The 13,050-nt window shown below is 43.2% G+C and overlaps 1 protein-coding gene across 2 annotated transcripts in view; it reads left to right on the top strand.

Annotated features, from left to right (window-relative positions):
• Positions 1-13,050, top strand: part of SIN3A (SIN3 transcription regulator family member A) — a 69,674-nt gene that overhangs the window by 44,154 nt on the left and 12,470 nt on the right. For both annotated transcript variants that reach the window (XM_044236215.1, XM_044236216.1), the window contains 3 exons: positions 117-690; positions 3,252-3,421; positions 7,830-8,003. In XM_044236215.1, coding sequence (XP_044092150.1) covers positions 117-690; positions 3,252-3,421; positions 7,830-8,003 — 918 coding nt within the window. The remainder of the gene's footprint in view (positions 1-116; positions 691-3,251; positions 3,422-7,829; positions 8,004-13,050) is intronic.

The following is a 13,050-nucleotide window of genomic DNA, read 5'->3' as shown; positions in this document are numbered from 1 at the left end:
TGGAAGACGGTTGCCACTGTGGTTAGTAGTGGCCTAGACTGCTGGCGTGGTCTCATAGGTCTGTTTGTTGTTGCTGGACACATGTCACATAATACTTTGCGTCTCTCTCCTGTTAGAGGCAAGAGCAGGCTACAGAAGACAATGCCGGTATACCCGTTGGCCCACACCTCTCCCTTGCCTACGAAGACAAACAGATCCTGGAAGATGCCGCTGCTTTGATTATCCACCACGTGAAGAGGCAGACAGGCATTCAGAAGGAGGACAAGTACAAAATCAAGCAAATCATGCATCATTTCATTCCAGATCTGCTCTTTGCTCAGAGAGGTGATCTTTCGGATGTGGAGGAAGAGGAAGAAGAAGAGATGGATGTAGATGAAGCCACAGGGGCAGCTAAGAAGCACAATGGTGTCGGGGGCAGTCCCCCTAAGTCCAAGCTACTGTTTAGTAACACAGCAGCTCAGAAGCTAAGGGGGATGGATGAAGTGTACAACCTCTTCTATGTTAATAACAACTGGTATATCTTCATGCGGCTACACCAGATCCTCTGCTCGCGCCTGCTGCGGATTTGCTCGCAGGCCGAACGGCAGATTGAAGAAGAAAACCGAGAGAGAGAGTGGGAACGGGAAGTGCTGGGCATAAAACGAGACAAGAGCGACAGCCCTGCCATCCAGCTACGTCTCAAAGAACCTAGTGAGTGCTTAGACTGTTGGTTTCTGGACGATGTGAGGGGTTGGGGGACCTCAGAGCTCAATTAGACGCAAGACTGCCACCTTTCACACATCAAGCACAGGCAGGCAGGCCTTAGAGCCGGGGATCTGACTGGGGTTCGGATCCTAGCTCTGCAGTTGACTGGTTGTATGACCTTCCTTCAGCTCCCCAAACCTGTGTACCTGCGAAATGGAGGTGCTTCTTAATACCTTGTAGAATTGTTGGGAGGCTTGAGCTGAGTAGGGGAGCTCCCTGTGTGGTGCTAGGATTGTGGCCATTCAGTAGCTGCTGCTGTGGCCACTGGGGAGCAGGTGTCACTCACCATCAGTTTCCCCAATGGCAGATCCCTGGGGTATTGCAGAGTGTGTTAAAGGACAGGGTGGGGCTAGAATGTCACAGTCCATTCTGCTCCATGACGGAATACAAATTCTGAGTTATTCATGCCTCAGGCACATGCGAATTTTCTCAGGTATGTGTGGGCAGGGCTTCTTGGCCTGTGAGGTTCATGGCTCATTCTTTAATAAATAGAAATAGTTTATGGAAAGGAGATTGGAAGTCAAGAGACGGTGTGAGACAGTGGACCAGACAGAACAATAATGAAGATAGAGAACACAGGAGAAGGAAAAGTAAATGCGGGCCGAGGAAGCTGTCATGTGCTTTACGTGATTCTCTGTTGCTGGCTTCTAAAGAACTACTCCTTTCATAAATGAGGTTTTTGAGCTGTGAGCCAAAAACTTTTTCCGTGAAGCCTTTCTTCTGTACCCTTGAAGAAATAGCCAATCTGTGGAGTGAATTATCTTTTTTAAAAAATTTCTAAACTGTTGCTGCTGTAAGAAGCCCACATGTGGCCCTAATTTTCTATCTGTTCAAGAGCTAACGACCCTGGATATTAATGTTAAAATCCTTTCTCTCGGCAGTCCTAGCTTGAGAGAGACAACTTTTGGATCTCAAGAGTGGTGATACCATCTGCTTGGGTAGAAATCAGGGAGCAAATAGTCTAATCCTGTCTCAATCACTGACTTAACCTGGTTTGAGGCTTATGTTGTTGGGTCTTGAGCGGTAACAGCAAGCCTTGCACCAATCATAGCTCGTGGGCACAAGTCTGGCTTGTGCTCCCAGCATTATTCTGGCGTGAAAGCATCTGCCTCTCGGTAGCACAGCCTGTGCCTGTGCTTTGGGTCTGAACAAGGTGAAGTTCCATGGTGAAAGTTAAGCCAGTTGCTTTTATTTTTTTATTTTTTTAAAGATTGTATTTTATTTATTTATTTGACAAAGAGAGAGATCACAAGTAGGCAGAGAGGCAGGCAGAGAGAGAGAGAGAGGAGGAAGCAGGCTCCCCGCTGAGCAGAGAGCCGGATGCGGGACTGGATCCCAGGACCCCGAGATCATGACCCAAGCCGAAGGCAGCGGCTTAACCCACTGAGCCACCCAGGCGCCCCTAAGCCAGTTGCTTTTAAACCCTATGCTCTGTTTTGCATGTCTTTGATGAGCCTATCACACTTCAGATAAATGGAGACGGACTTAGCTTTAGCTCCCCAACTATTTTCTCTGTATAGACTTTAAAAATGGGTAACCAGACGTCAGGGACAAAAGAATTCTTGTGATTTTTTTTTTCAGTTTAGTGAACTTTTTATTAAAGTGCAACATACATATAGAAAAAGATACAAATCCAAATTGTGTACCTCAGTGAATTTTTACAAAGTGAACACATCTGTGTAACCAGCCTCTGGATCAAGAACCAGTATAACCAACACCCCAGTGACCCCCCCCTCATGCCACCATCTTGATTGCCAACTCCAGAAATCAGTAAATCAGTCTTGTATAAGTTACAGGCACAATCCTTTTATGCTTCTTTCCGCACTCTGCGAGTTGCCAGGTGAATGTCTCTGTAACAACTGATAAGATTCTAGCTGCTGGTTGAAGTGATTCATGCGCAGTGAGCACAGATCATTTAATGTAATTTGTGAAGTACAAGTTGGGAATCCATTTTTAAACAGAAGGACTTTGACAAATGCAGGTTACTTCATTATTCATAGGGGATTTAATTTGCGCTCCTATTTTTCTGTTCCTGAGGGGTTTCCCAGGGCTCGAGTGTGGTGCTGTCTGCCTTTTCTCATCTGCACTTCATGCTTCATTGAAATAGCTTTATGAGCAAGTGACCCATGTGAGGAATGCTCTGCAGGCTGGGAGGGCAGGTTCTTCTCTCAGCATGAGAGCCAGCAACTTTTTGAAGAAACTTCTTCCCTGGGACATTCTGCTCTCCTGTCTGGCAGAGCCCGCTGTACTATAATGAAGTGTTTCTCTGGCGTGGATAGAGTGTTAAAGCCCCCGTTAAAGTTGCAGTGTCACTGTCCTCTGATAGCACTGGCCATTGTAGCACCTGTCAGATAGCACTTCTGCCTACAGCTGATGTGGTGTGTATGTTTGACTACCCAGGCTTCTTCCATCAGAGGCACCTTAGGCCAGCTTGGGGTTTGACCCTGACGTCTCTCCTGACCTCTTCATAGCAGGGTAAGGCCTTACCTCTCCCATCTCTCCCACAGTGGATGTTGACGTGGAAGATTATTACCCAGCTTTTCTGGACATGGTGCGGAGCCTGCTCGATGGCAACATAGACTCGTCGCAATACGAAGATTCGCTGAGAGAGATGTTCACCATTCATGCCTACATTGCCTTCACAATGGACAAACTAATCCAGAGCATTGTCAGACAGGTGAGGGCACGGTGGAGGCTAGGTTTGGTGAGGGAAGAGGTCCTTACCTAAAGATGGTTGAGGCAAAGACAAAAGGTAAGATTTCTCTTGGAGAGAAAAAAGGGCAGTTTGCTCAAGCAATGTTTATGGACGTATGGCTCTCTAGCAGAAAGGGGGAGGTTAACGTTATGTTGGATCGCTCATGTTAACAGAGTGGGAGTGCTTCAGCCGCTTAATGGAGTCCTTGGCTCTGCTCGGTATGCCCTTCACAGTTGAAAGAGCCTAGCACTGCCCCGGTGTGCTGCCCCTCTCCTGCTGCCTACCTGTAGAGCGAGCCCTAGTCCTGGCCCAGCTCTTACCTGATCACCTAGTGGGGAGCTTTCAGCGGGGAGTGCTTCCGTGTCTGAGGTGTTGGTGATTCTGTGTACTTTGCTCACTTAACTTTTGAAGTTCTTCTGTGGGAATGGTTCCATACATGTTCTGTAATACTATCCCCATCTGAGGTTCCACTTGACTTAGATTCGTGATTGGTTTTGTGGTGTGTTCCTGTGGCACCCTAGGAGCTTTGAATATGTTCTTTACAGCTATGATCATTTATAGCACATAGTCAGGTTTCCACTTTTGCCTTGACTTCTGAATTTCCGAAGGGATCAGAGTATGTTGTTGGTGTGTCACTTTTTTTAAAGTGAAAACTTGACAAAGAAAGTTCTTGAGTCCTCACTGCCACTATGAGGAGTAAAAACTTGTTACTCAGTGTTTTCTTGGCGTAAAATATGGAATTCTTTACAAGTACCCAGGCTTTTTTTTTGCCTTGATTTTGGAAGGACGCATGGCTCTGCGCCCTTTCACAGGATCTGCTCAGAGTCAAGGAAGAGCACTTCGCATAACTGAATCTTGGCATCTTCGTGAAGGTTGTCAGGTATTCAGTTTTTTTCCTGGAAGTTGAAGACGTTAAGAGGCCTTCCTGATGGAAATCATTATATGGGTACAAACAAATCTAAATATATGGAAAATCTGGATATATATAAAATAAAGACTCCGGTTATCGTGTGCTTCTGCATCCCAGTGTGGAAGTAAAGTCTCTCACACTGGCAACACAGAAACTTCAAAAATCCAGTAGAATTAACTTTCATAAGCTTGAGATTGGTTTCTGAAACAATAGATATAATTATCCATTTATTTAAAGCACCTGGTTATGATTTTGAGTCAGTAATGCATAATGTCTAATCTTTTTAAGAAATAGTTTTTGTCCAGAAACCCAAATACAGTGTTGTTGTTTTTTATGGTTTTATTTGAGAGAGAGAGAGCGCATGCATGCACGTGTACACACTCATGCGTGTGCATGTGGCAGGGGGCGGGATGGGGAAGGGCAGAGGGAGAGAATCTCAAGCAGACTCCATGCTGAGTACAGAGCCTGACGTGTGGGGCTCAGTCCCACAACTGTGCGATCACAACCTGAACCAAAATCAAGAGTCAAATGCTTAACTGACTGAGCCACCCAGGTGCCCCCAAATCCAGTGTTTTTAAAACATATGTTCATGCTTCTCACCTTACTCCTCAGTTGGAGGCATATTTCCTCTCATTCTCCTGATCCTGTTTGATGTTCCCCCAGAATTCATTGCTGACCGGAGGTAGAACATATATTTCAAGGTTAAGCCATATAGGCTTACAACTTACCTTTTCCAGAGTACAGCTGTTGCTTGAACAGCAGGCCTTTGAATTGCGTGGTCCACTAACACTTGGATTCTTCTCAATAAGTACAGTGTAGCACTGTAAATGCATTTTCTCTTAGGATTTTCCTAATACTTTCTAGCTTTATTGTAAAAATATGGTATATGATACATACAGCATACAAAATATTTGTTCATTGACTGTTTTTGCTATCAGTGAGGCTTATCGGCCACAGTATGTGACTAGTTAGGTTTGAGGCAGGTTCAAAAGTTATATGCAGATTTTCAGTTGTGTGGAGGGTTGGTGTCCCACCCCTCATGTTATTCAAGGATCAGCTGTAGTTTAATAGAGATTTGTCTTAAGAACACGGTAGGTGGTCTCACAGATTCCTTAGTACAGAACTCAGGAAATGGCCAATACAGGGATTATACTGGGAAGTTTTTTGGGTTTGGGGGGGGGTTGCTTTTGGTTTTTTTTTCTTCTCCTGCATGCCTTTCTGGAAATCTGCTTCATTCTCAGGCTTCTCTCTGCAGATGGACATTTGGCCATGTACTCAAGGCTTCTCCAGCCCCCTGGGGCTTTGGCTTGCCATGGCAGTGCCTCTGGCCCCAGCATTGCTTGACCTTTCCATCTAGATGCTCGTCTGTAAAAAGTCTACCAAACACATTCACTGTGTCCTTTCAATTTAGCAAGAGGGAGAATCTTAGCAGCCTAGCTTGAGAGCGTGAGCTCTCCATTTGTCCCTGATTTTATAGGGCTGCCCTTTTCAAAGATTCTAGGAGGGGCCAGATAGCCAAGAAGAGGGTGTGGATGGGGAGTCAGTGACATGGTCTATTTCAGCAAGAAGGTCTTAACCAGAAGTGTCTACGTGGTATGGACCATACTTTAGATGCACTTTTTTTTACACTGCCTACCCCCCAAACAGTGTATTTTAAGCTGCTCCTTATGTTATCAGGTTATCATAGGCATTATTTTATTGGCCACCTGAGAGCCCATTGTGTGGACTAATTATAATGTAACCATCTGTAGTTGGTGGCCTTTCTACCATGGTCAGATCAGTCACCCTTCTGACCTTGTACTGTGTCCATTTATCTACAAATACACATACTTGTCATTTAAGACTTTTTTAAATGTTAAAAATAAGTAGTTGTCATAGTTACTAGCACTTCAAAAAGGATGTATCTTCCTAAAAATAGAACGGCTTAGTGGTTTTTGAGAATTTTAAAGTAAAATAGACAAATTGATATTGCAGTTAACATTTTGCTTTTTTCTTGTATATGTTTTTTCACATTCTCTGGCATTTTTTTATGAGTGAAGTTTCATTTGAGGGAATTTTTATTCCACAATAGAAATACAGTCATGGGCGGCGCCTGGGTGGCTCAGTGGGTTAAAGCCTCTGCCTTCCGCTCAGGTCATGATCCCAGGGTCCTGGGATCGAGCCTCACTTTGGGCTCTCTGCTCACCAGGGAGCCTGCTTCCTTTCCTCTCTCTCTGCCTGCCTCTCTGCCTACTTGTGATCTCTGTCAAATAAATAAAATCTTTAAAAAAAAAAAAAAAAGAAAGAAATATAGTCATGACCTTTGAAAATGGAAACTCTAAACGGTTCAACTTTCTAGTCATCAGATAGTTTAAGAACAGAGTCATGGGGCGCCTGGGTGGCTCAGTTGCTTGAGCGTCTGCCTTCGGCTGAGGTCACAATCTCAGGTTCCTGGGATCGAGTCCCACATTGGGCTCCTTGTTTGGCAGAGAGCCTGCTTCTCCCTCTGCCTGCCGCTCCCCCTGCTTGTGCTCACTCACTCTCTCTGACAAATAAAATCTTCAAGAAAAAGAAAAGAACAACAACATATTCTCAATAATTACCAGCAGTCAGTAGTGATTGACCTTTGTTGAAATTGAGTCAATTAACATTTACAATTTAAGTACTATATTTTTTATCTGATGTAGAAAAATAAGTAATGTATTAGAAAGAATATTGGCCTAGGGGTCAGCTTGAAATTAGTCCTAACTCTGTTCCTTCAGCTGAGAACCCCTGGGTAAGTGATTCAGCAACCGGTTCTTGAATACCCAGTGAGTGTCAGACTTTGTACTCAGGCTGAGAATATAGAGAGGGATCTTGCTTTCATGGTTCTCCACAGCTCCTGTCCTCACCTTGGCACACAGTGAGTGTTCTCATCTAAAATGGAAATTTGTCTCCTGTGTAACAGGGCACCCCCTTCAGCCTCCTTCCCAGGGTAGTTGTGTAGATCAAATGAGAATGAGAGTGAAATCAAATTGTAAATGGTAAAGAAGCACCATAAAAACAGGAATCCATGAGAATTTTCTTTCCAGTTCCTTAGAACTTGAAATAAGCAGCACAGTAATATGAGCAGCTTATGCTTTAGATTTTATTTATTTGACAGAGCACAAGCGGAGGGAGAGGGAAAAGCAGGGAACTCCACATGGGACTTGATCCTAGGACCCTGGGATCATGACCTGAACCTAACATAGACAAGTAAGCAACTGAGCTACCTAGGTGCCCCAGTTTTGTGTTTAAATAGATAGGAAAGCTTTACTCAAGGATCAGTGATACTGTTGAAGATTTAGGCTTAGTTATTCTCCAAGAATATGAAATACTGGTTTTGTGTGTTTAATTTTCTAAAGTAACCAACCAGAAAACCTTTCTGAGCTGAGTGACTGGAACTGTCAAAGGAAGATTGACTGTATGAAAGGGAGAAATATTTTCTTGGTTCACTGATGACTTGCCTTTGCTTGATTCCAGCTACAGCACATCGTGAGTGATGAAATCTGTGTGCAGGTGACTGACCTTTACCTGGCAGAAAACAATAATGGGGCCACCGGAGGCCAACTGAACACGCAGACATCCAGAAGTCTTTTGGAGTCAACATACCAGCGGAAGGCTGAGCAACTCATGTCAGATGAGAATTGCTTTAAGGTGAGAGTTACTCATGTACCCCAGGACCATGCTGGTGACTGTATAAGTTGTTGGAGCCATCTCCATCAGAAATCAAAGCCGTTTCAGGATGCTTTGATGCAGTGATGCCACTCCTGGAACTTCTTAGAGTTCCTCTGAGCCTACTGGAGGGAATGAAAAACATGGAAAACTGGAAGTAAATTCTCCCATGGACGATCTATTACTTTCTTATATTTTAAAAAGTTGTTATGTATGATTTTTACAATTTTGTATTCTGTCCTTTTCTCTCTGAATAGTTTTAGTAGTATAATGCTTTGTAAATACTATAATGCTTTGTTTAAAAATGTTAGTACAGAAGGGCACCTGGCTGGTACATTTGGAAGAGCATATAACTTTTGATCTCAGGGTCATGAGTTCGAGCCCCACATTAGGAGTAGAGACCACCCAAAAAAATTAAATAAATAAATATGCTAATACACATAATCCATGATCCTTGTAGAAAAGATAGGAAATGCAGAGAAAAGGGGAAATCATCACCTGTAGTGTTTCCCAGAAATAATTACTGATGACATTTGTAGACTTTTCTGTGCTTTTATTGGATTTGAAAGAGAGTATACTGGGCAGAATGGTCTGTAGCTTATTTTGCTCACTTAGCAACACTTGGGTCTTCATCTTTTCCTGACTATTTTATGGAGGATTATGACTATCTTGCTGCATTAGGTTGTTTCCATTTTCCACCGTTACCGCATTGTTGTTGCTAGTTAGTAAAGCAAATAGTTGGGAATGACCTAGACATACAGCCCACTGTGGGAATGGTTACTAGCAGCCCATTGTGTGAATGCCAGGTGGCATATTTTGCAGCCAGTAATAGTTAATCATAAATTATAAAAATACTACATCAGGTGAAAGGAAATAAAACTATGTGTACTGTGACTGCAGAACTGTAATGAACAAAACTTGTATGTATTTACACAAGAAGGGCAGGTTCCAGGGGCCCAGAATAAGGTTTGTAGTTGGCCGAGCAGAGAGAGCTAACATATCCTTACTGGGTGTGTTCCGTGTACTTGACTGATCCGACCCCAGATTGTCCACTTGTTGTCTGCTTCTACTTTATCAGCTGTTTCTGTAGTTTCTAATCCATCACCTGCACTCTTCGCAGGACAGAGGACATTTCCTAAGCTTTTCAGGGTTGGTTTTATTTTTCTTCTTCTGAGTTTTAAACCTATAAATGTTTGTTAGAAATCCAGTGTGTGTTGTTTTGTGGGGAGCAGAATTACCATTCCCAAGCACAGTGACTTAACAATGGATTACATTGCGTGGTGAAGGCCTGTGAGGGATGGATAGACTCACCCTATGGATAAGAATAGTTTTCAGAGTAGCAGACAGAATAGCGAAAACAAAGACTTAGTAACCAAAAAAATTATATCATGTCAGTGATTTTTTTAAATGTGCATGTGGAGACTAAAATTTGATATGATTAACATTAAGCATAAGCAGCCCTTCAGATCCCCTGCCCAACCCTGAGTCCCAGCCTCCTCTCCATTTTGTTTCTCTGTACATAGTACACTGCTTTTTAAGAACTCAGCAACGCTTGGCTCTCCGTATCCATTCAGACCCTCTTCTGTGCCTTTACATACATACATGTATATATATGAAATAAATGACATTAGGCTATATATTCTACATTGTGTTTTTTTCACTTAGTATGACTTAGAATTTCTCTGTTTTGGTTTATATAGACCAAGCTCATTTTTTCAACTGCTTTGTTGTACTTAAGAGTAAAAATGTACCATAATTTAAAAATGTACCATAGGTTTAAAAACAGTCATTCCTGGGACACCCGGGTGGCTCAGTTAATTAAGCACATGACTCTTGATTTCAGCTCAGGTCATGATCTTGGGGTCGTGAGATTGAGTCCCATATCTGTCTCACACTCAGTGCAGAGTCTGCTTGAGATTCTCTCTCTGCCCTCTGCCCTCTCCATGCTCATCCTTTTTCTCTGTCTCTTAGATCAATAAAATCTTAAAAAAAAAATCATTCCCTTCAGGGTGAACATTAAACAATTTCCATTTTTTACTTTCTCATGTAGTGCTATATCCTACTGCTTCTATCCTAGTGCACATATGTTAGAATTTGAGGTGGAGACCAAGAAATGAAATCACTGGGTCAAAGGATGTGCGTATTTTATATTTTAAATAACTAACCAAATATATATATATTATTTCAATTTTTTTTTATAAGGAGGCTCCACCTACTTAAGTAGGCTCCACCCAATGTGGGGCATGAACTCAGGACCCTGAGATCACAAGTCGCACACTCCACCAACTGAGCCGGCCAAGTATCCCTGAATGTTACATTATTTTATTTTATATTTTAAAGATTTTATTTATTTGGCAGAAGGTGAGAGAGGGAGTACAAGGAGGGGAAGCAGAAGAGGGAGAAACAGGCTTCCCGCTGAGCAGGGAGCCCAGTGTGAGGCTCAGTCCCAGGGCCCTGGGATCATGACCTGAGCCGAGGGCAGATGCTTAACAACTGAGCCACCCAGGCATCCCTGAATGTTACATTTTAATGGAGAATGCCATTTCACTCTCTCCAGCCACAGGCTATATATACTAGCGTACCCATCTTGTCTTTTCTTAAAGATTTTATGTATGTATGTATGTATTTTGAGAGAGCACATAGTGGTGGCAAGGGCAGAGGGGGAGAGAGAGGTTTTTTTTTTTTTTTAAGATTTATTTATTTGTCAGAGAGAGTGTGCATAAGCAGAGGTGAGGAGGAGAGGGAGAAGGAGAAGCAGACTCCCAGCCAAGCAGGGAGCGCGGTGTGGGACTTGATCCCAGGAACCTGAGATCATGATCTGAGCCAAAGGCTCAACCAACTGAGCCACCAAGCATCCTGGAGAGAAAAAAAATTTTTTTTTTTTAAGATTTTATTTATTTTTTTGACAGACGGAGATCACAAGTAGGCAGAGAGGCAGGCAGAGAGAGGAGGAAGCAGGCTCCCCCGTGAGCAGAGAACCCGAAGTGGGGCTTGATCCCAGGACCCTGGGATCATGACCCGAGCCGAAGGCAGAGGCTTTAACCCACTGAGCCACCCAGGCGCCCCCATGGAGAGAAATTCTTAAGCAGGCTCCATGCTCAGCCCGAGCCCAGTGGAGGGCTTGATCTCGCAACCCTGAGATCATGACCTGAGTGAAATCAAGAGCCCGATGCGCAACTGACTGAGCCACCTAGGCTCCCCTAGGGTGCACTTCCATAAGAGCATTCATTTCCCATCTTTAGTTAACACTGGGTTATCAGACTTCTTTATTTTGGCCATTTGGGTAGCTAGAAAATTACATTATTCTGATTCGTATTTCCCTGTTCTCTGCCATTGCCCATTTCTGCTTCCTTTTCTGTATATTGCTTATTCATATCCTTCACCCTTTGTTTGGGAGGGGTGTTTGGTTCTTTTAGGTACTTTTAAAAATAGGGTTTTCTCTGGGGTGCTTGGGTGGCTCAGTGGATTAAAAGCCTCTGCCTTTGGCTCAGGTCATGATCCCAGGGTCCTGGGATTGAGCCCTGCATCAAGCTCTAAGAGCTCTTGGGGGTGCAATTAAGTTCAGTTTTAAGTAGAGAGGAGATAGTCTTCTCAGTATCACTTTATTTTATTTTTTTTTTTTTTAAAGATTTTATTTATTTGACAGAGAGAGATCACAAGTAGGCAGAGAGGCAGGCAGAGAGAGAGAGAGGAGGAAGCAGGCTCCCTGCTGAGCAGAGAGCCCGACGCAGGACTCGATCCCAGGACCCTGAGATCATGACCTGAGCCGAAGGCAGCGGCTTAACCCACTGAGCCACCCAGGCGCCCCCTCAGTATCACTTTAATTTGATTTCCTTAATTTTTATTTCCTTAAGCAGTAGGATAAATCTTGACACTCTAGGTCATCCTGGATTGGGTGGGAAAAAACAAACTCCTAGGGACAGTTTTTTCAGATCTGTTTTGGAAGTAACTATATTTGTATTTATGTTGCATGTATTACGCTCTTGTCATGTTTTAAATTTTACTAGCAGGTAGGAATTTTTAAAGCTTCTCTGGAGGAATACTGGGAACCCCAGAACTGGCTTCTGATCCTATTTACTTATTGACTGTGTGGCTTTGAGAAGTGAGAACTCTAAATTTTTTCCTGTGTAAAATGCAAAAGGTTGAAATAGATGATTCTCAAGCCTTCTTGTAAGCTTTGATCTTCTCCATGTGATTCGGACAGTGATCTTATCTGCAGTAAGCCGTTAGGATAAGGGCATTGAAAATCTTGGGATTCTGACAGGGGAAGTCCCACGTGCCACCACCATTTGATAGTTCTTTTATGCAAAGCATGACTTGTTTTTGCCTCTAATCAGTATACTGCCTTTTTTTTTTTTTTTAAGATTTTATTTATTTATTTGACAGACAAAGATCACAAGTTGGCAGAGAGGCAGGTAGGGGTGGGGGAAGCAGGCTCCCCACTGAGCTTAGACCACCCCTACCCCCCAGTGTGGGGCTCCATCCCCAGGACCCTGAGACCATGACCTGAGCCGAAGGCAGAGGCGCAACCCACTGAGCCACCTAGGTGCCCTGGTGTGTTGCTTTTAAATACGAATTTTTTTTAAAAATCATACAAATGTTGGAACTCAGAATTTTAAGAACCTTTAATATGATTGATAACCGTTATAGCAGATAACTTTGTTAATATGTTGATGCTTTGTGTTCCTTAGGCCACAGTGTGTATGATGGTTTGGGTAGTCATGTTATGTTATGTTATGTTATGTTATGTTATGTTATGTTATGTTATGTTATGTTATTTTTAAATAATCTGTGCATCTAATGTGGGGCTCAGACTTGAAGTCTAGAGATCCACTGTCACATGCGCTACAACTGAGCCAGCCAGGTGCCACTTTGGGTAGTAATCTTTATGGCATTAGAATTGATTGCTGCTCTCTGTTGGGTTTGATGTTTTCTGCTTCACTTTAGTTAAAGAAGTTTCTCTTCCTCCTCTCCTTTCCTTCCCTTCTCTTTTTTCTTTCATGCTATTGGCTTAACTTTTTTTGTATTA

Source organism: Neovison vison, unplaced genomic scaffold (assembly GCF_020171115.1).
Source record: "Neovison vison isolate M4711 unplaced genomic scaffold, ASM_NN_V1 Scaffold_093, whole genome shotgun sequence".
NCBI classification, from domain to species: domain Eukaryota; kingdom Metazoa; phylum Chordata; class Mammalia; order Carnivora; family Mustelidae; genus Neogale; species Neogale vison.
Note: the sequence above shows the minus strand (reverse complement) of the source record. Positions and strands in the feature narration are given on the sequence as shown.